The sequence below is a fragment of the Pleurodeles waltl genome, chromosome 6, assembly GCF_031143425.1.
Source record: "Pleurodeles waltl isolate 20211129_DDA chromosome 6, aPleWal1.hap1.20221129, whole genome shotgun sequence".
Taxonomy (NCBI): domain Eukaryota; kingdom Metazoa; phylum Chordata; class Amphibia; order Caudata; family Salamandridae; genus Pleurodeles; species Pleurodeles waltl.
The window spans coordinates 1,486,460,961-1,486,488,671 of NC_090445.1; the positions used below are offsets into that span (position 1 = coordinate 1,486,460,961).

General features: G+C 44.3%; 1 protein-coding gene across 1 annotated transcript in view; it reads left to right on the forward strand.

Moving 5' to 3' along the window:
• Positions 1–27,711, forward strand: part of PCDH15 (protocadherin related 15) — a 2,681,631-nt gene that overhangs the window by 2,328,305 nt on the left and 325,615 nt on the right. Inside the window, exon 27 of the mRNA XM_069240977.1 lies at positions 7,619–7,834. Within this exon, the coding sequence (XP_069097078.1) occupies positions 7,619–7,834 (216 nt within the window). The remainder of the gene's footprint in view (positions 1–7,618; positions 7,835–27,711) is intronic.

A 27,711-nucleotide genomic window follows, 5' to 3' on the forward strand; every position in this document is an offset into this window, starting at 1 on the left:
AGATATACACCACCCTCATTTCTTGATGTACACTATGCAAAATGACAAAATGGGGGACCAAAATCAGAATCCGAAGGAATTTTTTCTCCACTGTTCGTAAAACCCTAGGAACGTTGTATCCCCAGATCTCACACCCATAACAGGCAATGGAGACACATTTACCCCTATATAACTTCAGCTAGGCCTTCATTGGTTTAGCCCCCGGTCTTTGGCAAGGTTGAGAAGCTCTTGAAAGGGAATTTCATTTTTCTTTTCTTAATGGGACCCACGAACATTTGTCGTCAAACAGGACCCCTAGATAAGAGAATGTTGCAACCCTAGTAATTTCAATGAAATCACTTTATTGTCTTAACCGGGTTCTATTACTCCGGCCCATTACCATTGTATGAGACTTGGCACAAGGAGTTCATGAAATCTACTAAGCAATTGAAAATACGTTGGAGCCCAACTACCGTCCTGGCAAGCAGGACCGCATCATCTGCATAGAGTAGTGCAGGAACAGGCTGGAACCCTGCCCGAGGAACATCTGTACAAGCAGAACATAAAGATGGGCCCAAGTCATTAATTTAAATCATGAATAACAGCGGGCCAATATACATTCCTGTCTCACACCCGTATAGACTTTAAAAGATGAAGGAAGACTCCCTGTATGATTCTATCTAAAAGTAGCAGAAAGATCCAAGTAAAGCATGTGAAGAAAGTTTACTATGTTATGGTCCACCCACATGCCAATGAACAAATGCCACAATTTAGATCTAGTCACTCTATCAAGTGCAGATACTAAGTCAAATAAAAGCCAGATGCGATACAGCTCTCTTGGGCACCGTATATTTTCTTATTATCAACTGAAGGATGAGGCATTGGTCTATGGGACTTTTCCTATGCCTAAACCCAAACTGTAAGTTGGGATAATATAATTCTGCTTCACCCAATCAGTCAATCTGGCCAAAATCACTCTCCCTAGGACTTTAATCACTGAGTCGATGAGGAAAATAGGTCTATAGCATATTGCATTTGTATGTGCCCTCTCCTTAAACACCGGTATAATAACAGATTGGTACTAGGAGGATGGCATGCCCACTTTCCTAGCAGCATTAAAGACATAAGTAAGAATTTTTGACCACAGAGACAGATTTGAGTCATATAGATTTGCCGGCACACCATCTGGTCCCGGCACTTTATCCTTTAACATGATCTTGATGGCCTCAGTCACTTCCTCCTTGGAAAAGAACAGGCCATGATTTTTGCAGGCAGCAAGCCTAATTTATAATTTTCCCTTCTCCTACTTATTTCGCATTTGTCCTGGGGGATTTGTTTAAGTGCGGACATCAACCTTCGGTGTGTGTCTGAGCACTTAATCAAACCCCCTATTCTCACCCAACTTGACTTGGCTTACCAGCTTTCTTAGCATGGAGGCAACCTGTTGACAAATCTTCTGAAAAGCAACTAATAGGGTTTTACCAGACATGGCAATATTCAAAGTAATTTCAATTTTGCAAATCCCAAACAGATCATCAGTAACTTGATGTGTGATAATCTTGCTCCATTTCAATCTATGGGCTTGGTGAGGGGGAATAATGTTGGAATTTGTGGGAGCTGAGGAAGAGCCAGCGACTTTCCCCACCTCCAATTTAAGGGACAAAAATAGGGGATTATGATTGCTGCAATAATGCCACTTGGTCATGAATGAGAGAACAAACTGCACCAAAAAGTATGAAATGAAAACATAATCAATGGTAGATTTCACACCCTACCCATAAATTAGGGGATACTAAGGCCATCCCTCTCTCCACCCCCACATATTGTAAATTGGCATCTGCCACCACTTCCTCTAACAACAACCCTTGTACTGAGTGCTCAAAATGAGGAGTTGGGTAGGAACCTGGAAAAAAGTAATCATAAACATGACACCCCTTTTGACAAAGGTGCAAATTAAAATCACCTAAAATTATAACCAAATACAAGGCATTCTGTTGATCCCCAAATTACTCTAAAAACGTTTTTAGGGAATACGAGTGCTGAATAGGCCTAACCTTAACAAAAGAATTATAGAAGCTCAAAATAAGTGAATTGGGAACAGGATTAAAAACTAACAACACAGCCAAAAGGTTACAAGAACCTGTGCCTAACTTCCCATGAGGTACAAGGGATCTTAAGAGAAATTAAAGTAAGAAGCCCCCCCCCCCCTTAGCCCTGCCTGACTGAGAAGGCTGTACAGCCTCAAAACACAAAATATACCCATCCAAAATAAATGAGGACTCATGATCCCAGGTTTTCTGTAGACCCACTTAAGCCACCTCTTGTCCTCCCTCTTCTTATGCCTTAGGTCGGCTGTATTCCAGCTAGGTGCATTTAGGTTTTGAACTATAGAGGCATCCACACTAGCCTCCAGGGGCATCCCCAGATACTTCTTTTCCTGGGGTTGTGGGACATTTAAAGGAGTTTGGCACAGTCAATCATTAGGGTCGAGATTGCTAAGAGTATGATATCTGTTGCACAACTCTATGTGGACAACCCACTCACCACCTTCCTGCCCCTGTGACTGTTGTGGCATCAGGGCAGCCCAAGAGAGCCCTTGCTACCCCTTATACCTAGGGGACTAAAAAACCCAAGTAGCAATGTCCTGATACCCCTTTGATACATATAAGACCCGTGATTAAACAGCCTATCTGTGATGTCAGGATGATCAAAGTCCAGGACTACACAATCCCTCTATACTGATTTCCTCTTAACGCCCCCCAAGCCACCTACCTGGCCATAATGATATGAGAAGAAGTTCCACCCCCATCCCCCAACATGTTACTGCACCAAGCTCTGGCTTTATGGACAAGCCCAGATGTTGGCTCTTCTAAGCCCAGTTCTGACTGGGGAACCCCCACCAGTACAAATACCAATGAGGTAGATTCAGGTTGTAGCCATAATTGGAGGGTCATAGACACTAACCTCTTGGAGGCTGATTGTGGCAGGCAGTTCTCAGCCTACTGTAAACTCCACTTTGGGGCGGGGGAGAATCCCTTCTAGTTAATGCAGACTGCTGAATAGGGTGAGCAGCCTGGGCTGATGACAAAGAATGAGCAGAGGGGTGCAGATGTACCACCGGCGCACATCTGGTGTTAATGGGGTCACTAAGTCAGGCGACAGCAGCCCGTTTGGGCAAAGTGTCTGGCATCAGCTCCAAACCAGCAGAATGCACACTTTGATCCTCACCCAAAGCAATAAACCTATTGGACACGGATCTACCTAAGCGCTCCCTAAACACGACAACCAACCCATTGAAAGATCATTCCAGAGCCCCCGACTTAATCACCCATCACTCTATCAGAATCTACATTGCCTTCACTACATTCTCATGCAGGGCTTAGACTCAAACAGGGGATCAGGGGAATAGGTGTTTCACTCTTTGTATAAAAGCCCTTGGTGGCCATTACAGAAAGCTGTCTAGGGGTAGATTTCACACTGGGGGTCTATCTCTTCCTTGACTCCCAGCTGGAACTCTCTCTGGTGATGTGGTCACCGCTATGTTGATACCCTGGCAGGGGCTCCCTCCTTATGCTGGAAGCTCACTTAATTCAATTTCAGCCTCAACTACACACTGTCCAGAATCCACAGCCTGGCATCCTTGCACTGGATGTTTGTCCCATCTGTGTGAAACTAAACCCTTGCCTAAGCCCAACTCAACTTCTGCATTTTGAATCTCCTCAGTCAGTGCCCCTACTGCAGAGGACAGATATGTCAAAATGGATGCACATTTGCAGGGAGGTTTTTAGAAGCATCTGTCCGGAGAACAGGTATATTTACACTTACCAATGCAGGTGGACAAAGGACAGAAGATGTCAGAGGGGTGGCCCAGCCTCTGTCATGCCCTGATGGACACAGGCCAGGCCTGCCATTGGCCGTCTTTGCCCAGGCACATCCTGCACTGCAGGACTTCTGTTGACGCTTTACAGCGCTTTGGAACAAACTGGTGGCAGGAATTGTCAGGGTCTGCCTCCAATGCCACAGAGTCTCATTGGACATTCATGCTGCTCCCACATTGTGAAACTCCTGTTGGCACCTTCTAGTACTTTGGAGCACACAGGGGGCGAAATTGTCAGGGTCCGCCTCCAATGCCCCAGAGTCTCATGGGACATGTAGTCCCTCACCTTGATGCTGCTCCTGCGCCGCAGGGCTCTAGTTGGTACTTTACAGTGCCGTGGAACACACAGGTGGCAGGAATTATCAAGGTCTGCCTTCAGTGCCCCAGAGTGTCATGGGACACGTAGTCCCTCGCCTTGATGCTGCTCCAGTGTTGCCGGACTCCAGATGGCACTTTTTAGCCCTGTGGAAAACACTGGTGGCAGGAATTATCAGGGTCCACCTCCAATGCCCCAGAATCTCATGGCACACATAGTCTCTCACCTTGATGCTGCTCCAAATAGCTCACCAGCTGTAGAAAATAGCTCACCAGCAGTTCGACCTACCTCATACAGATTCTGAGCCCTCAGGCTGCTAGTGGCTTGCTCCCGCTTTTGCAAAGTCCTCAGGCATCATCCTGCATGGAAGCAAAGGCTGAGGCTCACCACCTTGCAGGGTCCTTAACTGCACCACAAATCATTCCCAGAGGTTCAACTCCCATGCAAGTACCTCTATCACTCCTCCCAAAATCCTTCCACAAGCCGCTTAAATTTGACATGAGAATGGGTGCACAAGACGACAACCTGCTGCTCCAAGGGACGTCTGAAGGAGAAACCCATCAAAAGGAGGCTTGAGTGGAGTGTCTATCACTCCAGCAGCGAATCAGAAAAAAAATAATACCCTTTAGTTAACTTCATGACTAACGCAATCTCTGAATTTTTGTAGTAGTAGGTAGGGCTGATGGAAGCTTTATTCAAATATAGAAAAGATTTCTCCACTTCATGTAGAGGAAAGAGTTTTTTCTGAGGCTCAGCTGTATGTCAAAATAAATTCTCGAGTGTTCGCTAGGGGAAAGTGTGGTAAAATTGAAAATAGTATGAAGCCAAGGCATACTTTTAAGATACCCTAACCTTTAATTGTTAGAAGATGGGAGGGATGAACAGTTATGTGTATGCTAGATAAATAGGGGCCTTCGTGACAATCTTGCAATAGTAATTAAGCCTATATTACTTATGTAATAATACCTATTTATTTGTCTTTTCTAGTTGCCAAGGAATTCTCCTATGAATTATCTTTGCCAAATTTTGTTTCCCGCCCGTAACGGGAAAAAAACTTACAACTATCAACTTTATGCAGATTTATTTTAGGCTTAATACATACAAACCCCACTTGTGGAGAAAGATAATTCGATAATAGACACTGTCGTTCCCTGGCAAGTCTGGTTGGAACATTTTTCCAAAATTTTCAAAACAGAAGTTAATACTTCTCCAGAGAAACCCGACTGGGTTTGTTATTGGGGGGAATGCATTTAAAACAGCCCCTCATATTTACTGGGAGTACCCAAGGTATTTTAGGCTATTCAAAACTGCCCCTCTAACAAAGCCCCTTGCCCAGAAAAAATTCCAGTTGATACATATAAAGTTTCGCCTGAATTTTGGGCCCTTCTTCTGGCTAACATTTTGAGGGCTGCTATGATGGGCCCCTTGGTAGACACCTGTAGTGAGGTGATAATTGTGCCCATTTTCAAGAAGGAGGACAGAGCAGATCCACAGTGTTATCGACAATTTTTCTTTTAGATAGTTCTGTTAAGATTCTAGGGCAGTGCTATTGAGTAAGTTAGAATACTGGGCTAAGAAGATCAACAGCCTATCGAAGTTCTAGTTTGGGTTTCGACCGGGGTTGAGTACAATTGAATAGACTCTCAAATTAAACCTGAGAGTACAAAAATACACTAAGGCTAAAAAAGTCTGTCTCCATCTAGCCTTTATGGACTAATCCTGTGCTTTCAACACAGTTGACAGACATAAATTGTGGTCTGTCATGTCAGATATGGGAGTTGATCTCCTTACTTAGTAAACTTCATGCCTGCACTACCACCTGGGTTCATTTTAGCCAGTTAGGCGATCTTACTGAAGAATTCACCTCTTTGAAGGGGGTTAAACAGGGGTGCATGTTGGCCCCTTTACTCTTTCTGCTCTATATTAATGGCTTAGAAGATATTTTATGTAAGATGGGGAAGGACCAGCCTATTATTAATTTTCAGCCACTACCAGTATTACTCTATGCGGATGATGCTGTCCTTATCTCAAGGACAGCAAATGGCCTGCAATCCCGATTATATGCTTTTAATATGTTTATGGGAAATCTTGGCCTTAAAATTAATAGAACAAAATCATTTGTGATGATGTGTGGTCCAAAGACATCAAACAGTTAAAAATTTGTTTTGGATGGTGTGTAAATACTGAAGGTTCCTAATTTTACTTATCTGGGGGTCCCAATTGATGTTGATTTTAATTGGAAATTTCTAATAAATGTTCGTATTCTGCAGTTTCAAAGAGCCATTGATGCAGTTTTTAGGTTCTCAAAGAAACTGGCACATAAACTAGTTAAGGAAATGATGACCATTTTTCAAAGCAAATGTCTTTCAATTGCCTCATTTGGAGCTGGGGTGTGGGGTTACACGGACTGCTCAAATCTACAGGTAATGGAAAATAAGTTTCTGAGAAGGCTGTTAGCAGTCCCTCAATCCACTCTGGCTGCTTTTTGCCATGATGAAGTGAGGTTGAGGGATATAGCCGACTCTGTAGGAGTATATCCTTTACTTCTCTGGTTAGGAGTATGGCTAAATCCTGAAGCTCACTTGTGCAGATCTGTGATCAAGGACTGCTTGTAACGGACACGTTCTATTGATATCCGTTGGATTAGATGCATAAATTCCACGCCTTGGGGTGGAGGAATATTTCCAGGATCCCACCTCCTTGCCGGGGGTGGAGTGGGGGTTTTTACAGAGAACTAAGGATTTGTACTGGCACTCTAATCATAACCCAGATCTAACTGGTAATATGTCTGGGGCTGGGGAGCATTTTTCTCCTAAACAATTACTTCCAAAGTTATATCTTAGTATGATCACCTCTGAATGGTGCCGGTTTTTACTCACTAGATTTCGCCTGAAATCCATACACTTTTTCTTGGCATTTCCTACTCAAGGTACCTGGTTCAAGAAACTGCCCCATCTGGCTGTGATGGTAGATCCCATCAAAGGACCTTTCAATTTACCCTTTTTTGTAATCTATACATACAGAGTCCCCAGAAGAAGGTGTTTTACGCCTGGCCCTTCTTTCTTCGGGTATCAGACATAGTTATCCTGCCTTTTCCTATTTACAGGATCTGGGCAGAAAGGAGACAATAGAGGCGGTGTTAAATTTCATAAGTGCTGCTATCCAAATTCATAATTGTTATTAACTGTTTTAATCTGTTTTTATATTTGATATTGTTATTTATTTCTATTTATTAAGCCTTTTTCTGATTTGTAACTGACTGCGTCTTTTATGGCTCTTTTGAGCCAAATAAAGTATTTTGATGATAACATACAAATGCAGAATTATTTTAATTTATAATTCAAGTATACATTCATAACATTTTTGCAAACAACATAGAGATGCACTGATCTGGATTTACATCAAAATAAATCAATTTCATTGATTTAAATTTTGTTTTCTTTCAGACAACTGACCGTGATTCTGGGAACTACAGCACCAATCAGTACAGATTAATTGTGCCACCTATCAAAGATGGCAAAGAGGGCTTTGTGATTGAGGCATACACTGGGATCATTAAAACAGCAATGCTGTTCAAAAACATGAGGCGCTCCTACTTTAAGTTCGAAGCCATTGCAACAGACAACTATGGAAAAGGCTTGAGCAGCAAAGCCGAAGTCATTGTAAGTAATCTTTCCTTTCTTCCTTCCAATAATAACACGAGTAAATTTGTCACCCATTTTAGGAAAAAAAAAAAATATTCCGTAAATCAGAAGTAGTCACATATTTAAACTTAAACTGGCACAACACATTTTGAATATTAAAGTATTATTTTTAAAGGTCTAGTTCAATAAGCTACATAGCATAATGATTAACTAGAGCCGAAGAAATTGATCCTTTGTCATACAAAGTATACACAAAAATGTGCTCACGCTGTAGACATACGCAGTCGCGCCTTGCACCCATGCATGTGTACAGTGTACGGGAGTACAGGACATGCAACCATACATAAGACACAAACGAAGGGTCATATTTGTTGAATTGTGCAGGGAGTGCAGTTAGGTAATTGTTAGGAGATTTTGCTCCATGCAGATTTTGATATTACAACACGTCTTCCTTACACGTCTTCTATTTCAATGATCATACAAGCTCAAACTTAAGGATTGAGTTATCCTGAGACAAGTTTACACAACACGTTGCACCATCTCTTCTTCTGATATGTCACTCCTGTATGCCATACGTATATATTACGGATAGGTAAACTCATCTGTCTTCATTCCTAACTTGAGGGACTGCTTAATACTAAACTTTATATTAGCAAGACATATTAATGACTGTGTATGAAATGGCAAAACTAGTATTATTAATTGTTATAAAAAATAATGATGTGAGCATTTCATCATGTGCATGTTTCATGAGAATAAGGAAATTGGCTTAAAAATGCAAATTTTAATTAGATCGAAAGCAATGTTGTTATCCCAACAAAGGTGTCGAGCGTCAGTCAAGCTGCTCCCACATATGCCTGTTCACTCTCTGCCACTCATGACCTGGTAGGCATTTACTTATACACCTGAAAATGAGGACTTTAGTAAGCCCCATAGAGAGTGTCAGGGACACTCTAACCCACTCTTCCCACTTTTGAAAGTTTTACTCGTGGTGAACATCTCCACAGCCGTTCAGTAGTTCTGCTATTGCCCTGATGGATTGTGTATATGGTGCAGTACTTTTACCGGGTGCAGGGTTCAGTATTTCAAAACTAGCTTCATGCAGTATTTCAAATATATTATCCATGCTGCATAAAGTACCTACAGGTACGTAGAAAACAACAGCAGTGTTCTTACACTCCACTCTTCAGCGATCTTGTTCATATCTTCTTCTCCATTTTATTCCTTCTTATATTTTAGGTGAACTATCACAAACTAACACTTTGTTTACTTTCATTCTTTAGTACTTACCTGTATAATACAGAAATCAAGCATTGTCAAATCCAATAAATCTGGCTGAGTACAAATGTTTTTATGCAGGGAAGAAATCAGCTGTCTAACTCGGGCTGAAGCATATCTCTTCAACGACCTCGACAGCTACATGCCAAAGTACACCAAATACAAAGGTCCATCTGTTACTGTTTGCACCTATTCAGTGGTTTATAATATTTATATATGTGAACAACTTATCTAAATCAACACAATAGCTCTTAAATTTCACTGTCACTCCAGATGTAGTCTGGCTCCACCCTTTACCAGTCGCAGAACAGCCAATTAATGAGAATTGTTACTTTGTTGTGCTGTGCGCTTCATTGTTAAAAATCAAATCAAGGAATCCTGACTTAGCTATTGATATTGCTGCTGATTTTAATATTCTTATGGTAGACAGAACCTCTCAAAGATGGTGGACTCACAAACATATTGCAAGAATCATGTCTGGTTCAACCTGTTGTCCTCAGTGCCTTTACTACCTCTGAACTACTTGGTCTTTTAACTGAAGGTTTGTGCTTCATGCTAATTCTCAGGTATTTCGATCTATTTTCTTTCACTCTCTCAATCTAATTTTAGCTCATTATTATTAAAGATGTCAACACTTTCAATACTATCAATCCATGATTTAACAATTTGAGGATCTATTAACATATGTACAAATTTTCTAGCCCAGTCAGGTGCTATGAATTTCTTTCAGGCTTGCCAAGCCATCAGGTTAACGCAATTTGTCTACTGCCCTATCCGTATAATGAGTCACACATTATACCTCATCTTCCCTTTACTCAAAAGTGTTCACATGGTGCTAAGCATTTCTACTGATCATTGAACTGACTTGGTTTGAATGAGACCTCAAAGTTATGACAATAAGATATCTTTGAAGGCCGGGCCAGAGTCTGGGCTTGGAACAAGAATACCCATGAAACCCTTCATTGGGTGCTAGATGACACTAGCCCAGTATTTAACATTGGTGACCGTAAACTCATAAATTAAAACTTAGAGGCTTGGTTGAAATATGCTTTAAAATCCCTCCCCTAGAAAATAAGTTTTTAGCCTACTGTTTGTGAATTTTAGAATCCTGGTTCTTGTGAGACCTGGTGTAATCAAAGAGATAAAGCATACTTTGGAGTCCTGATTATAATATCAAAACCAGATTTCTATATTCCTCTGCCTAATAATGGCATACAAAAAGTTGTTAAGATGGCGTAACCTGAGTATTTGACAAAACGCTTTCAGTCCTGGACTAATTCCACTAAAGAAATCTCTTAAATCAGAGATTCCTTTCTCCGTCCAAAATATAATTTTTCTGTAGTATCAAATGCCCAAAAATGTTGCACCACTCTTTCTGGACAAAATAAATAATATCTACTTTTTAGTTTTTCCTTACATTTTAACTTTGTCCTTCCTTCACCAGTTAGAAGTCCACCATAGAGAACCACAAGCCTAACTATCTGACAGAATCTGATCAGTGTACACCTGCCTGGATTAAAGAAATTTGTCCAGTCTGGAATAAGCAGTTTAGAGGCTCCTCTAGCATTACAGAAGTTCATGATAGCTTGAAACACACCACAGTGTCTCATATTATTTTAAGAAAACTCTATCATTCCAAGTATTCTAAGCAGTTCCCTATTTCTAGTATTCCAAACACTTCATTTTCAATCTCACTTCATCTGGTTCCCATAAAAGTATTGGAAATGTATGTCAAATCTGTAATTGCATTTTTAGAAAATCATTTAGTGCTTGCCCCTCGTGAATCTGGATTGAGATCATTAGATAGCAGGGAATCAGCTCTTGTTGCAATGGTCGGTGAGAAGTTTGTGTTGCATCAAGGTGGCAGTACATCATTTATTTTACTTACTTATTGCAGTCTTTGATACCATCTCACACAGCATCTCAGGGATTCAAGTACCTGACATAGGGATCGCAGTTGCAGCCTTGGATTAACTGGAATCCTATGTACAATCTAGAACACAAACAATATAAAGTGCCTCCTGTTTTTCAGATACTGAACCAGTAAAAAAGGTATCCCTCAGGGCTATTCCCTGAGCCATTTGTCATTCAGTATATCGAGAGCCAGTTTTGCCCATTTGATGATATCATCTGGCTTTATTTTCATGACTTACACCAATGAAATACAATTCATTATACTGCCTGGTGACCCTTCTGGACATACAATGGAACATTTTAATTTCTACCTGTTTTAGGTAGTCAAATTGTTAACCAACATCTTAACAATTAATATGGATATGACTGAGGTCCTCATTCTGGAAAAATTCAAATGGTCATCACAGCTAAGTTCTCTCCCTATTTCTGCTACTCTAGTGTTTATTTAGACAGTGCCGTCACATTCAAATGTTATGTAAGCAAATCACTTTTGTCTGCTTCCTGCCTTTAAATCTGCATAAGTAAAGTTCCCGTCTGCTACCTCTAGACTGTTGAAAATGAGTATTTCAGGCATGACTATTTCTGTACTGGATTAGTGTAACAGTTTGCACCTCAGCTATATTCAGACGCTCATTGCTAAGTTAAAACTGAAAGTCTTTAAAAAAAGTTATTGGTTTCTATGTTGCATTCCTTAAAGTAACACTTATGTAATCAAACTTTTACCTTTCTTGATGAAAGTTACAATAATCCACAAACTATTGGTGTAACAACAATGAGTTCTCTGCCCCAGAAAACTCAAGGAGAAACTGTAATAGATACTGTATACCGACCTAGTATGCAGACTTGCTGCACACTCTACCGAGAAGAAACCCTTACCGAAATTAAATGCTCGATTAGCAAAACCGAATATGGAGGAGAAGGTGTGAACGACACCAGAACCAACAGCCTTAAAGAAATTTGCGACTTCAGTAGTACTGGATGCATTAAATATTCATCCCACGAGTTCACCAAAGTGTCTCGGAAAGTTGGTACTTAAAAGGGACTGTATCTCTGCTGACGACCTTGCCACCTAAAGTGCGTAGGTCCCGCATGCAGATGTGAGTGCCACATGTTTTTGGAACAATAAAGCCTTAAGTCTGCTCGACTTGTCAAAATTCACAATAGAAGTAGCAATATGGGGCCAAATGTCAGCTACCTCTTTCTGTCTAGTGGGAGAAAAAGTACATTCGTGCAGCATGTAACAATCTTAGAGACCGAAACAACATAAACTATTCCGGCTTGTATCCCACAACAGTTTTCACTATGAGGAAAACATAGCTGCCATTTGAAAGCACCTGGAACGTGGGTCTCATCAAGGGGACTGGAACTCCCTTCAGATAACAAACCAAGTTTGCTGCTGAAGCGTTACACGCCCTGTGGAAGGATAGCTGTTTGCAAACCATCGAATGGCTGACAGAAGTCTTGTATTCACATAGTGGCATGTAGGGGGGCACAAATCAGGCCCCCCTATGCCACAAAAAATAAAAAATAAATACTTACCTGAACTTACCTTAAGTTCCCTGGGATGGGTCCCTCCATCCTTGGGCGTCCTCCTGGGGTGGGCAAGGGTGGCAGGGGGTGTCCCTGGGGGCATGGGAGGGCACCTCTGGGCTCCTTCCGAGCCCACAGGTCCCTTAACGCCTGCCCTGACCAGGCGTTAAAAAATGACGCAAAAGCGGCTGGACGTCATTTTTTGAGGCCCGCCCACTCCCGTGCGGCATTTTTGCACGGGAGTTTAAATAAGGCGCACATGCCTTAGAGTAATTTTTTAGAAGGGAACGCCTACCTTGCATATCATTAACGCAAGGTAGGTGTCCACGCTAAAAAATGACGCAAACTCCAAGATCTTTGGCGCTAGACGGGTCTAACGCCAAAGTATAAATATGGAGTTAGCTTTGCGTCGGATTTGCGTAAAAAAAACGACGCAAATCCGGCGCAAACAGAGTATAAATATGCCCCTTAGTCTACATCAATGGCTGTCAAAGCCTTTTCCCATTGAATCCAATGTGGATGTAATGCTTTAGTGTTTGTACACTGGTTGTGGTGACAGCCTCAAGGGCCATGTTAGAAATGGGGTCCTTGGTTGGCAGTCAGGTTAACCCCTGTCCAAGCAAGGGCCCTCACTCTAGTCAGGGTAAAAGAGAATCACCCTCAGCTAACCCCTGCATACCCCCTTGGTAGCTTTGCACAAGCAGTAGGCTTAACTTCAGAGTGCTAGGTGTAAAGTATTTGTACCAACACACACAGTAGCTTAATGAAGATACTAAAAACTAACACAACACAGGTTTAGAAAAATAGGAAATATTTATTTAAACAAAACAAAATCAAAACTACAAAAATCCACAATACACAAGTCAAGTTATCAATGAAAAACCAAAAATAGACTTCATGTAGTTTCAAACACACACTAACACTGTTAGCGTGAAAATGTACCTTGGGTACATCAAAAATAACGCTGTGCGGATGAGTGTGCATCAAAAAGGGCTTGCGATGCGTTGATTTCACTCACGAGCTAAACCTTGCGTTGTTTCGCCTTTCGTCAGGTCAAAGCACATCGTTTCTTCTCTCTGCAGGAGAGCGATGCGTCGATCCAGTCAGCACTCTCGGGTCTGGGCAGGCCTTGCCTTGTTTTTACACGCCCAGCGGTGTTTGCGTCAGAAATCCAGCCGCACGATGATCTGAAAACCACGCAGCACGAGTTGCGCTCTCACCAGCCTCCATCAGCGATGCTGCATGTCGTTTCTGCAGCTCCGTGCGTCGATTCTTTGGTTGTGTTGCAGGCGAGCATTGATTTTCAGCCGCGAAGCCGGCGGCATGTACATTTTTCCGCCGTGGATCTGCATCGATCTTTTCCCTGCACAGCGTGCTGTGCGTGGATTTCTTACTCTTAAGCTGCCAGCTACTCCTTTCAGGGTCCCAGGAACTGGATGGGCACCACAGGGCAGAGTAGGAGTCTCTCCAGAGATTCCAGGTGCTGGCAGAGACAAGTTTTTGCTGTCCCTGAGACTCCAAACAACAGGAGGGAAGCTCTAGATCAAGCCCTTGGAGATTTCTTCTCAAGATGGAAGGCACACAAAGTCCAGTCTTTGCCCTCTTTCTCTGGCAGAAGCAGCAACTGCAGGATAGCTCCACAAAGCACAGTCACAGGCAGGGCAGCTCTTCTTCCTCAGCTCTTCAGCTCTTCTCAAGGCAGAGGTTCCTCTTGGTTTCCAGAGGTGTTCTAAAGTCTGTGGTTTTGGGTGACCTTCTTATACCCAATTTCTCCTGTGAAGTAGGCCTAATTCAAAGCAAAGTCTCTCTTGAATGTGAAATCCTGCCTTGCCCAGGCCAGGCCCCAGACACTCACCAGGGGGTTGGATACTGCATTGTGTGAGGGCAGGCACAGCCCTTTCATTTGTGAGTGACCACTCCTCCCCTCCCTCCTAGCACAGATAGCTCATCAGGAAATTCAGATTACATCCCAGCTCCCTTTGTGTTTAGTGTGAATTGCAACCAGCCCAACTGTCAAACTGACCCAAACAGGGAATCCACAAACAGGCAGAGTCACAGAAATGGTATAAGTAAGAAGATGCTCACTTTCTAAAAGTGGTATTTTCAAACAAACAATCTTAAAATCAACTTTACTAAAAGATGTATTTTTAAATTGTGAGCTCAGAGACCCCAAACTCCACATGCCCATCCGCTCTCAAAGGGAATCTACACTTTAATCAGATTTGAAGGTAGCCCCTATGATAACCTATGAGAGGGACAGGCCTTGCCACAGTGAAAAACGAATTTAGCAATATTTCACTGTCAGGACATATAAAACACATTACTATATGGCCTACCTTAACCATACACTGCACCCTGCCCTTGGGGCTAACTAGGGCCTACCTTAGAGGTGCCTTACATGTACGAAAATGGAAGGTTTAGGCCTGGCAAGTGGGTACACTTGCCAAGTCGAATTTACAGTTAAAACTGCACACACAGACATTGCAGTGGCAGGTCTGAGACAAAATTACAGAGCTACTTATGTGGGTGGTACAACCAGTGCTGCAGGCCCACTAGTAGAATTATGATTTATGGGTGTAGGAAAGTCCTTTTTTTTTGCCTGATCACCCCCACTCTTTCTGGATAGGTACTGGTGGTTACTGACTCTTGGCTGTGCCCTGGGTACTGCTTACCAGTCCCAGGGCCAGTGCTCTGTGTAAAATGGATATGCAAATTAGGCTAATTATAATTGGCTAAGTTAACCTACCTATAAGTCCCTAGTATATGGTAGGGCATGTAGGTTTAGGGACCACAGCATAGGTGGTGCACACCTAGGTGCATTGCTGAGGTGCCCAGTGTCATTTTAAAAGCAAGCCTGCCTTGCTGGCTGCTTTTAAATTAAAGTTATATGCAAATTCGACTTTGGAATTAAAGGTACTTCCAAAGTTTTAAACTACCTTATTTTTACATATAAGTCACCCCTAAGGTGTGCCCTATGTGCCCCTAGGGCTGGGTGCCATGTAACTATAAGCAGGGACTTTATAAAAATAGATTTATAAGCCCTGGTGAGGTAAAAACAGCCAAATTCGTTTTTCCCTCATTGAAGTAAATGGCCTTCATAGGCTAGAATGGGCAGACTTTATTTTAAATTTTAAAGTCTCCTTAAATGTTACATACCAAGAATTTGGTATCAAATTGATTGTTATAATAAATCCCACAACTTCCAGTTGTTGGATTTAATATAACTAGTGCAGGTAAAAAGTTTAGACTTTACCTAAAAAGTTGCCAATTTCAGCTCTGCATTGCTTTTGCTGCTGTGCTCTGATTGGCCAGCCTGCAGCAGCTTCTGCCAGGCCACTTTAATGAGGTGTGAAGTGGCCTGGCTTTACACAAAGGAATGTGCTTGGGGGAGAGAATCTCCCCTCAGCAGATGGGGAAGCAGGAAGGGGGAGGGCTGCCAAACTGGTCTTCAAAGGCAGAGAGGGACATCTGGAGCACCCAGCAACACCCCCACATCCTGCAACCCCAGACAGCTAGGTGCCCCCTTGATTAGATTAGGAGAGGGCAGGAGAGGGGTGTGTTTATGATTTTTAGCCACACCAGTGGGTGGGTTCAGCCAGATCTCTCCTCCAAAAATCAGATTCATCCATTTTGGATTTTTAGAGACTGTTGCCTTCTGGGATGGATTTTTGCCACACTTCCCAGGAAGTGGTCATCACAGGGGGACGACCCTGTCCCTGATTGGAGAACCAGGGCCCCCCTGCTTTTCACCCAGGAGCAAGGATAAAACTGGCAGACCTGCACCCACGCCTCAGATCCCCACCAAATTTCAAGAAGAAAGAACTACAAGGAGAAGAAGGACTGCCCTGCTGGACCCCTGGCCTGCACCTGGACCCTGCACTCAGAAAGACTGCACCAGCTGCACACTTGGGCTTCACCACAAGAAGGACTTTGCCTGGCTTCCACTGGTTCAAGGAGGGACTCCCTGTTTGCTACAGGTGAAAAATTGCTAACCAGAGTCCCCTGCACCAACTCCTGAAAAAGTGACCAGCTGACCACTGCCCAGTGGCCAAAAAGGAGTTTGCGCCAGGTGCACTCTGGGAGTTGAAGTCCGCACTTCCCAAGGACCATCACAGAACTTCTGGACCCTTGGGGTGAGCTGTGGACCCCAAAAGAACCTTAAAAGAACATCTGGGTGAAGCCCCAGAAGTTTGGAAAAGATTGGAGAAATTTTGGAAAAAAGCTCCATAAAGTGACCGACCCGACGCGGAAATTCTAGCCGGCTTGCCTCAACCGCGACCCGGCCTGACTTCGTGGTTCGTCCCGGTAAAGAAAAACATCAGAAAAAAAGACTAAGTCCGAACGTAAAAAGTTGACCGGGACCTTCCAGCCATCGTATCCGAGAAGGGCTCCACGGACGTCGGATCAAGATCCAGGTTTACCCCGGTCGAAGGATTTTCATCTCGAAAAAACGACTAAGTCCGAAGGTAGAAATCACCACCGAGGAAACCGACTTCGCGTATCCGGACAAGGGCTCCAGGAGGTCGGATCCAACTGGCAGGTTCGTCCCGGTGAAGAAAAACTTCAAAATAAAGACTAAGTCAGAAGGTAACTTTTTAACCGAGGCTTCCCGCGACCTGTAGCCGAGCAGGGCTCCATCGCGGTCGGCCTGAAAGTTTGACTTTGTCCCGGTCCTGTTGCAACCAGATGACCCGATTGGCGCTTTTTGTTTCTATGCGCTAGAAAATAATAATACTTTAAAAATTCATATCTCCGGTTCCCCTGAACCGATTTTAATCGTTTTTGTGTCATTTTAAAGATAAAAATATAAGCTATTTTTATAAATTGGTTTTGGATTTTTAAACTGTTTCCTGTGTTTTATTTAATTACTGTTGTGTGATATTTGAATGCTTTACACTTTGTCTCCTAAGTTAAGCCTTGACGCTCGATGCCAAGCTACCAAGGGTAGAGCTGGGATTAATTTACTGAGACCTAACTGTACTTTTGTGGAGGTTTGTGGCTTGTTGCTAGGTGTAGGTACCTACCTGCCCTACCAATAACCCATTTTCCAACATAATTGGAAGCAGCGACGGGATCCTGTACTTGTGTTCAATATCACGTTACAGTTTTAGATAAAACAAATTAAAAATCCTTTAAATTGTCCTAGTGCAAAAATTGTTTTTAATTTTTAATTTTATTTTATTTTTTAAATTAATTTGGATTAATTTCAATTATTGAATTTTTGTAATTTTTTCTAAATTCTTGTTTCCAATTTTTGCAAAAAGTTTTTGTTTACACAAAACTAGGGAACCATGGAGCTTGATCTGGCTAGCCTACCCACACTGACAGTAGTCCAGCTTAGGGGGTTGTGTATTGAGAGGGGGTTGCCTGCAACCACTAATCTCAGGAAGGAAATCCTGATTAAATCCCTGACAGCATGGGCTGAGGCCCAAGAGGTAGAGACAGAGGAAGCTCCAGAGGAGGAACCAAAAGAGGATGATGCTAACTCTAACCAGTCAGGGGAGGAAAGGCATCAGACCCCAAGTGAGGAAGAGGAGGAACGGTCCTCACTGGACACAGTCACTAGGGGCAGACCCAAAGCTAGTGGTAGGAAGAGGGTCCTTTCAGGAGGAGAGAACCCATCCATTAGGGAAAGAGAGCTGGAAGCCCAGCTAGCCTACATAGCTTTGGAGGCAGAGAAGCTTGCCCTAGAAAAGAAAAAGTGGGCAAGCAAAGAAAAAAAAGATGGAAGCAGCGAGAAAGAAACTGAGGTGTCCCTGGGTGGGGGTTTTGCCCCCAGATTACCCAAAGGGGTGGTTCCTGCCTATGTGGAGGGGGATGACATAGATAAGTGGCTGGGGGCCTTTGAGAGGGCCCTCCAGATGAGGAAAGTCAAGCCTCAGTACTGGGGTTCACTCCTTTGGGAGTTAGTTCCCAACTCTGGGAGGGATAGGCTCCTAACCATGAGTGGGGAGGATGCAGACTCATACCCCAGTATGAAGAGTTGCTTGACTAAGAAGTTTGGTCTAACCCCAGAGCAGTATAGGCTTAAGTTTAGGGACACCCAAAAGACAAGCACCCAGTCCTGGGTGGACTTTGTGGACATTTCAGTGAAAGCACTGGAGGGCTGGATACAGGGCAACAGGGTAAGTACCTTTGAGGGGCTGTACAATTTGATTATGAGGGAGCACCTTCTAACTAATTGTGTCCAAGAGAGGCTCCGCCAGTATCTAGTAGACTCTAGGTTGACCAACCCCAGAGAGCTGGGGGAGGCAGCAGATGACTGGTTAAGAACTAGAGTTAACCAGAGACCCCCAGGGGGTGATCAGAAAAAGGGAGGACATGGTTCTTCTCAGGGGAAGAACCAAGGGAAAGATGACAAAAAACCCAAAGAGTCCTCACAAGAGTCCCCAAAAACTTCTCAGGGAGGGGGAGCCCCGAGCCAATTCACTTTTAAAGGGAAAGGGTATCAGGGAAAGAATTTTGATCCTGCTAAAGCAGGAAGGTTTCAGGAGCTTGCTAAGGCCGGCAAGTGTTTTGACTGTTATCAGCCAGGACATAAAAGAGGAGATGCTATCTGCACCAAGAAGCCCCCCACTGGTGGGCAATCCCAGGGGATTGCTAGTGTAGGGTTGGGGGTGGAAGTTGGCCCAGGGGTGGAATCAGGGTACACTGAAGTCACCTTAGTATCCGTGGGTGGGGTGGACATTGCAACTATGGCCACCTTACCTCCCATCATGCAGAGGTATAGGCAGAGGCCTAAAGTCAATGGGACTGAAGTGGAAGCTCTGAGAGATACAGGAGCCAGTGTGACAATGGTCACAGAAAAGCTGGTTTCTCCAGAGCAGGTCTTACCTGGTGTCTTCCACCAGGTGACTTATGCAGATAGCAGAACCAAACTCCATCCCATGGCTATGGTGAGTCTGGAATGGGGAGGTGTGACTGGCCCTAAAAAAGTAGCTGTAGCTCCTGCCCTCCCAGTAGAGTGTCTGCTGGGAAATGATCTTGAAGCATCTGAATGGTCAGAAGTGGAGAGAAGGGTCCATGCACAGATGCTGGACCTCCCTGAATGGGTGTGTGCTGTGACCAGGTCACAGGCAGCACAACAGGGAAATGCTGGACACTTGGACCCTGGAACAATGGGCCAAGCCTCCAAGAAAAAGAGAAAGAGCACTGGGTCTGGCTTGCCAGCCCCAACAAGTACAGAGGGTCAGGAAGAATCCAACCCTGAGGGGGAGGATCTGAACTCTGAGGGAGGGACACCTTCCCTGCAAACTCTGCCTGACTTGGCAGAACTGCAAGGGGCAGGTGGGCCCACCAGAGAAGATTTGTGCCAGGGACAAAGAGAGTGTCCCACTCTTGAGGGCCTGAGGCAGACTGCTGCCAGGCAAGAACAAGGGGATACCAGTGGTACCCACAAGGTTTACTGGGAGGATGGAGTTCTCTACACTGAGGCTAGGACCCTTAAAGAAGGGGCTACTAGGAGAGTAGTGGTCCCCCAAAAGTATAGAGAATTCCTCCTTACCTTAAGCCATGATATCCCCTTAGCTGGTCATTTGGGACAGACCAAGACCTGGAACAGGCTGGTCAACCATTTTTTTTGGCCAGAAATGTCAGAAAAAGTCAAGGAGTTTTGCAGCTCCTGTGTCACCTGTCAAGCCAGTGGCAAGACAGGGGGCAAGCCAAAGGCTCCCTTAATTCCACTGCCAGTGGTTGGGACTCCCTTTCAGAGGGTGGGGATTGACATTGTTGGTCCCCTAGACCCACCAACTGCTTCAGGTAACAGGTACATTGTGGTGGTAGTGGACCATGCCACCAGGTACCCTGAGGCAATACCCCTCCGGACAATCACTGCACCCACAGTGGCTAGGGCCCTACTTGGTGTGTTCACCAGAGTGGGATTCCCAAAGGAGGTGGTCTCAGATAGGGGCACAAACTTTATGTCAGCCTATCTGAAAGCCATGTGGGAGGAGTGTGGTGTTACTTATAAGTTCAGCACACCCTACCATCCACAGACCAATGGTCTAGTGGAAAGATTCAATAAGACCCTGAAGGGCATGATCATGGGTTTGTCTGACAAACTCAGGAGGAGATGGGATGTCCTCCTCCCATGCCTGCTGTTTGCCTACAGGGAGGTGCCACAGAAGGGGGTTGGATTCAGCCCCTTTGAGTTACTGTTTGGGCACCCTGTAAGAGGCCCATTGTGCTTGGTGAGAGAGTCTTGGGAAAAGCCTCTCAAGGAAGCCAAGGAGAATGTGCTGGATTATGTACTAGGCCTGCGGTCTCGCATGGCTGAGTATATGAAGAAGGCAAGCAGGAACCTGGAGGCCAGTCAGGAGCTCATGAAGCTCTGGCATGATCAAAAGGCTACCATGCCTGAGTATCACCCAGGACAGCTGGTGTGGGTTTTGGAGCCCATGGCTCCTAGGGCACTACAGGCCAAATGGACTGGGCCCTATCCAATCCTAGAGAAAAAAGGTGAGGTCACCTACTTGGTGGACCTTGGCACCCCCAGGAATCCTCACAGGATCCTGCATGTTAATAGGATGAAACCCCACCAGGACAGGGCAGACATGACCATGCTGATGGTCACTGATGAAGGGAAGGAGGAGGAGGGTGAACCTCTGCCAGACCTCCTATCCTCAAAGGAAAAAGATGGGTCAGTGGAGGGAGTGGTACTCTCTCCCAAACTGACAGATCAGCAACAACAAGACTGTAAGCAAGTCTTGGGACAGTTTGCTAGTCTGTTCTCCCTGACCCCTGGACTCACCAATTGGTGTGTCCATGATGTTGACACTGGTGACAGCTTGCCTGTCAAGAACAAGCTGTACAGGCTGTCTGACCAGGTCAAGGCCAACATCAAAGCTGAAGTGGCTAAGATGTTGGACCTGAAGGTAATTGAGCCCTCTGATAGTCCTTGGTCCAGTCCAGTGGTACTGGTACCCAAAGCTAATCCCCAAGGTGGGAAGAAAGAATTAAGATTCTGTGTGGACTACAGAGCTCTAAATGCAGTCACTAGGACTGATGCTCACCCCATACCTAGAGCTGATGAGCTCATTGACAGGTTGGGGGCTGCCAAATTCCTGAGCACATTTGATCTGACCTCAGGATATTGGCAGATTGCCTTAAGTCCAAGAGCTAAGGAGAGGTCAGCATTTTCCACACCAGAGGGCCACTCTCAGTTCAAGGTGATGCCCTTTGGGATGAAAAATGCTCCTGCCACCTTCCAACGGTTGGTGAATAGAGTCCTATCTGGGTTAGAATCTTTTAGTGCAGCTTATCTGGATGATATAGCTGTATTTAGTTCCACCTGGAGGGACCACCTGGTCCACCTGAAGGAAGTGCTTCAGGCCCTGCTTCAAGCAGGCCTGACTATCAAGGCAAGCAAGTGCCAGATAGGGCAAAGTTCTGTTGTGTACCTGGGCCACCTTGTTGGTGGAGGCCATGTACAACCTCTCCAGCCCAAAATCCAGACTATCCTGGATTGGGAGGCTCCAAAAACCCAGACTCAGGTCAGGGCCTTTCTTGGCCTGACTGGGTATTACAGGAGGTTTGTTCAGAATTTTGGGACCATAGTGGCCCCTCTGACTGAGCTTACCTCCAAGAAACAACCCAAGAAGGTCATTTGGACCCCAGAGTGTCAGAAAGCTTTTGACACCCTAAAACAGGCTATGTGTTCAGCACCAGTGTTACTGGCCCCTGACTATAGCAAGGAGTTTGTAGTGCAAACAGATGCTTCAGAGGAAGGGATTGGGGCAGTGTTAGCACAAGTTAATGAAGAGGGCCATGATCACCCAGTTGCCTTCATCAGCAGGCGACTACTCCCCAGAGAGAAAAAATGGAGTGCCATTGAGAGGGAGGCCTTTGCTGTGGTTTGGTCCCTGAAGAAGTTGAGGCCTTACTTGTTTGGCACTCACTTCCGTGTACAAACTGACCACAGACCTCTCAGATGGTTGATGCAGATGAGGGGGGAGAACCCTAAACTGTTAAGGTGGTCCATTTCCCTACAGGGGATGGACTTCACAGTGGAGCACAGACCTGGGACTGCTCATGCCAATGCAGATGGCCTTTCCAGGTTTTTCCACTTAGCTGATGAGGACTACCAGGGTGTAGGTTAGTACCCATCACCTTTCATCTGGGGGGGGGGCAGTGTAGGAAAGTCCTTTTTTTTTGCCTGATCACCCCCACTCTTTCTGGATAGGTACTGGTGGTTACTGACTCTTGGCTGTGCCCTGGGTACTGCTTACCAGTCCCAGGGCCAGTGCTCTGTGTAAAATGGATATGCAAATTAGGCTAATTATAATTGGCTAAGTTAACCTACCTATAAGTCCCTAGTATATGGTAGGGCATGTAGGTTTAGGGACCACAGCATAGGTGGTGCACACCTAGGTGCATTGCTGAGGTGCCCAGTGTCATTTTAAAAGCAAGCCTGCCTTGCTGGCTGCTTTTAAATTAAAGTTATATGCAAATTTGACTTTGGAATTAAAGGTACTTCCAAAGTTTTAAACTACCTTATTTTTACATATAAGTCACCCCTAAGGTGTGCCCTATGTGCCCCTAGGGCTGGGTGCCATGTAACTATAAGCAGGGACTTTATAAAAATAGATTTATAAGCCCTGGTGAGGTAAAAACAGCCAAATTCGTTTTTCCCTCATTGAAGTAAATGGCCTTCATAGGCTAGAATGGGCAGACTTTATTTTAAATTTTAAAGTCTCCTTAAATGTTACATACCAAGAATTTGGTATCAAATAGATTGTTATAATAAATCCCACAACTTCCAGTTGTTGGATTTAATATAACTAGTGCAGGTAAAAAGTTTAGACTTTACCTAAAAAGTTGCCAATTTCAGCTCTGCATTGCTTTTGCTGCTGTGCTCTGATTGGCCAGCCTGCAGCAGCTTCTGCCAGGCCACTTTAATGAGGTGTGAAGTGGCCTGGCTTTACACAAAGGAATGTGCTTGGGGGAGAGAATCTCCCCTCAGCAGATGGGGAAGCAGGAAGGGGGAGGGCTGCCAAACTGGTCTTCAAAGGCAGAGAGGGACATCTGGAGCACCCAGCAACACCCCCACATCCTGCAACCCCAGACAGCTAGGTGCCCCCTTGATTAGATTAGGAGAGGGCAGGAGAGGGGTGTGTTTATGATTTTTAGCCACACCAGTGGGTGGGTTCAGCCAGATCTCTCCTCCAAAAATCAGATTCATCCATTTTGGATTTTTAGAGACTGTTGGCTTCTGGGATGGATTTTTGCCACACTTCCCAGGAAGTGGTCATCACAGGGGGACGACCCTGTCCCTGATTGGAGAACCAGGGCCCCCCTGCTTTTCACCCAGGAGCAAGGATAAAACTGGCAGACCTGCACCCACGCCTCAGATCCCCACCAAATTTCAAGAAGAAAGAACTACAAGGAGAAGAAGGACTGCCCTGCTGGACCCCTGGCCTGCACCTGGACCGTGCACTCAGAAAGACTGCACCAGCTGCACACTTGGGCTTCACCACAAGAAGGACTTTGCCTGGCTTCCACTGGTTCAAGGAGGGACTCCCTGTTTGCTACAGGTGAAAAATTGCTAACCAGAGTCCCCTGCACCAACTCCTGAAAAAGTGACCAGCTGACCACTGCCCAGTGGCCAAAAAGGAGTTTGCGCCAGGTGCACTCTGGGAGTTGAAGTCCGCACTTCCCAAGGACCATCACAGAACTTCTGGACCCTTGGGGTGAGCTGTGGACCCCAAAAGAACCTTAAAAGAACATCTGGGTGAAGCCCCAGAAGTTTGGAAAAGATTGGAGAAATTTTGGAAAAAAGCTCCATAAAGTGACCGACCCGACGCGGAAATTCTAGCCGGCTTGCCTCAACCGCGACCCGGCCTGACTTCGTGGTTCGTCCCGGTAAAGAAAAACATCAGAAAAAAAGACTAAGTCCGAACGTAAAAAGTTGACCGGGACCTTCCAGCCATCGTATCCGAGAAGGGCTCCACGGACGTCGGATCAAGATCCAGGTTTACCCCGGTCGAAGGATTTTCATCTCGAAAAAACGACTAAGTCCGAAGGTAGAAATCACCACCGAGGAAACCGACTTCGCGTATCCGGACAAGGGCTCCAGGAGGTCGGATCCAACTGGCAGGTTCGTCCCGGTGAAGAAAAACTTCAAAATAAAGACTAAGTCAGAAGGTAACTTTTTAACCGAGGCTTCCCGCGACCTGTAGCCGAGCAGGGCTCCATCGCGGTCGGCCTGAAAGTTTGACTTTGTCCCGGTCCTGTTGCAACCAGATGACCCGATTGGCGCTTTTTGTTTCTATGCGCTAGAAAATAATAATACTTTAAAAATTCATATCTCCGGTTCCCCTGAACCGATTTTAATCGTTTTTGTGTCATTTTAAAGATAAAAATATAAGCTATTTTTATAAATTGGTTTTGGATTTTTAAACTGTTTCCTGTGTTTTATTTAATTACTGTTGTGTGATATTTGAATGCTTTACACTTTGTCTCCTAAGTTAAGCCTTCGTCGCTCGATGCCAAGCTACCAAGGGTAGAGCTGGGATTAATTTACTGAGACCTAACTGTACTTTTGTGGAGGTTTGTGGCTTGTTGCTAGGTGTAGGTACCTACCTGCCCTACCAATAACCCATTTTCCAACAATGGGCCCTGGGCACCTCTAGTGCACTGTACTAGGGACTTTCTAATAAATCAAATATGCCAATTTTGGATAAACCAACTACATACATATTTTTTAAAGGAGCACTTGCACTTTAGCACTGGTTAGCAGTGGTAAAGTGCCTAGAGTAACAAAAACAGTAAAATCAGAGTCCAGTACACATCAACAACCTGGGAAATAGAGGCAAAATGTTAAGGGAGACCACGCCAAGGATGAAAACCTTAACAGGCCAGAATTGGGGAAATTACAATAATGTGTTTGCCTTTGGCTAGAGATCTTTCTTTAATGACAGCACTCTGGACAGCAGTGACAATTTTCTCAGTGGGAGGAAAGCGTTATTCTGCTGCTGAGTGCAAATGTGATTTGTATGCTATTGGGACAGTCTCAACCTCGTTGAAAGTTATGTAGGTGAAACCAATGGCACCAGTAATTACTTTGAAGACCAGATTTGTTTTGTTGTCCCTTGTGTGTAAGTGTTGTGCTGCAAGCCTGTCTGTTTGCAAAGCTCTTAGTATGTGTGTGTGTTCGACAGTCCAAAATTTACTTGAAAAGTCAGGACATATTAAGTCATATAAAGGTTTTATGCGTGATGCATAAACAGAAATGTAAGTTCTACCAAAATTTAGGAAACCCAATAAAGATTGGAATTTTTTAATGGTATTTGGAGGTTGTAAATGTGTGCATTTTCCAAGAATTGCCGCGCTAGTCTCCTTCCTTCACTTGATAACTCATATTCCAGAAACAGGATGCTAAGGAAGGCTATATATATTTTTTTTTTTAAATTGGATTTGTAGCTGAACTCGGCAAGTCTCCCAACAATGTGGGCTACCCATCTTAGATGTTGCAGTAATTCATCATCTGTGAGATGTATATCACCTACATCGGATAATGCTTCAGGGTCTATGTTGTGCAATACTGAAGTCACATGAGCTATGAACAGCCCTGGCCTGTTCTTGTACCCCTGGGGTAAATGACAGCATTTTTTCTGGGAGCCTAATGCACTGTAACTTGTTAAGTCTCTGCTCTCAGGCTCTATATTTTGGCAGAAAAAACCATTGTAAATGTCCAGTGTTGTTTTGTATTTTTTACGCACTATGTTGTTCATGAGTGCTGTGGCATGTGAGTTTTGTATGGCATATGTGCATGTATGACTATATAAGTGTCTGTAGTCTAAGACTATTCTGTACGAATGGTCCAGTTTAGTTTCTGGGAATAAAGGATTATTCATAGGTGAGACTCAGGGTTTGATTACGCCCTGGTACTTCGGTTGTGTAAGGATTTCCCTCATCGGTGCTTTAGCATCATGTTTTTTTGGATACTGGGTTTGAGGTTCGGGTTGATTTTTAATAGGAATTACATGGTAGGGGGAATCTTTGTCCCATCCAATGTGGTTGTAAAATAACGCGGGTGCCTGCACCAATGCCCAATTGATGGTGTAGGATTCTGCGAGTTTCCCAGGAACAAGGGGCGAGAAAGAAGGTTTAATAACTTCTTCCCCATATGGGCATGTACGGACACAATTAGGTGGCCAATCCTGCTGAGCCAGAAAAATATCATATATATTTACAACACGGTCCCAAAAGATTGCGTCTATTGTACGTTCAATGTCTCCTTCTCACTGTAATGTTACTTTGTACACCCTGTCAGGTGTGGTGACATGCATGTCTGCTGTTTCTACTTGTAGGAAGTCATCAATTGCTTTCACCTCAAAATGCTCTAGAAGATTCTGGTGAACTATTGTGACCTCTGCTGCGCTGTCTAGTAGCACTAGTGCCCACTTCTTGTTCTGCAAGAGAGCCCTCTTCTTGAGTGGCATGTCGTACAGCAACCACTGCCACTTTTTTCTTTTTGAATTGGGGTTTTTGTTGGGGAAGTTTATTTTCCCTTGTAACAGAAACTTCTGTTGAGCTTTGTGATTCATGTCTCAGTTTCACGTACTCAGTTCTTCGCTCTGACTACACACCTCTCTCACTGCGTTTTTCTGATGGGTCCTGAGAGGAACGAGATTGGTGTGTATCAGTATATTGATATTTGTCAGGTGTCTTAATATTATCTCTATTTCTGAGATTATATCTATTTGGTGGGGTCTCCGTATGCGGAGATTCACCCTTTTCTTTATTTGGTGTTTTTTTTTTTTTTATCCCAGCGTTTACTATTACCCTGAGGGATTTGCTTGGTAGAATCTTTATTAGATTTACCTTGGAATTGTGGTTTTGTTGGTCTGACCACCAGACTATCTCGATCAATACTAGAGTAGGTCTCCACGATAATCTTTGGCAGCTCACGTTCTTGATCCTGTGGAGGAAAGTCCCAGAGCTGCACGCACACTGCTAGTGCTACTCCTTCCCCTTCTAGGTTACTTAAAATAATTGAGGATACTGTGGCAAAGCTGCCTATTAATTGCATCCCCAAGTCCAGGGTTTGGGCAGCCCCGTATTCATCTTGAATTTGTTTCAACACTTTCGGTAAATTGGCAAGTGTTGGTGTGCCGTGTGCGGTAGTATAGAGCATGGCCCATGTATTACAGTTATCTACTGTGGGAACCATC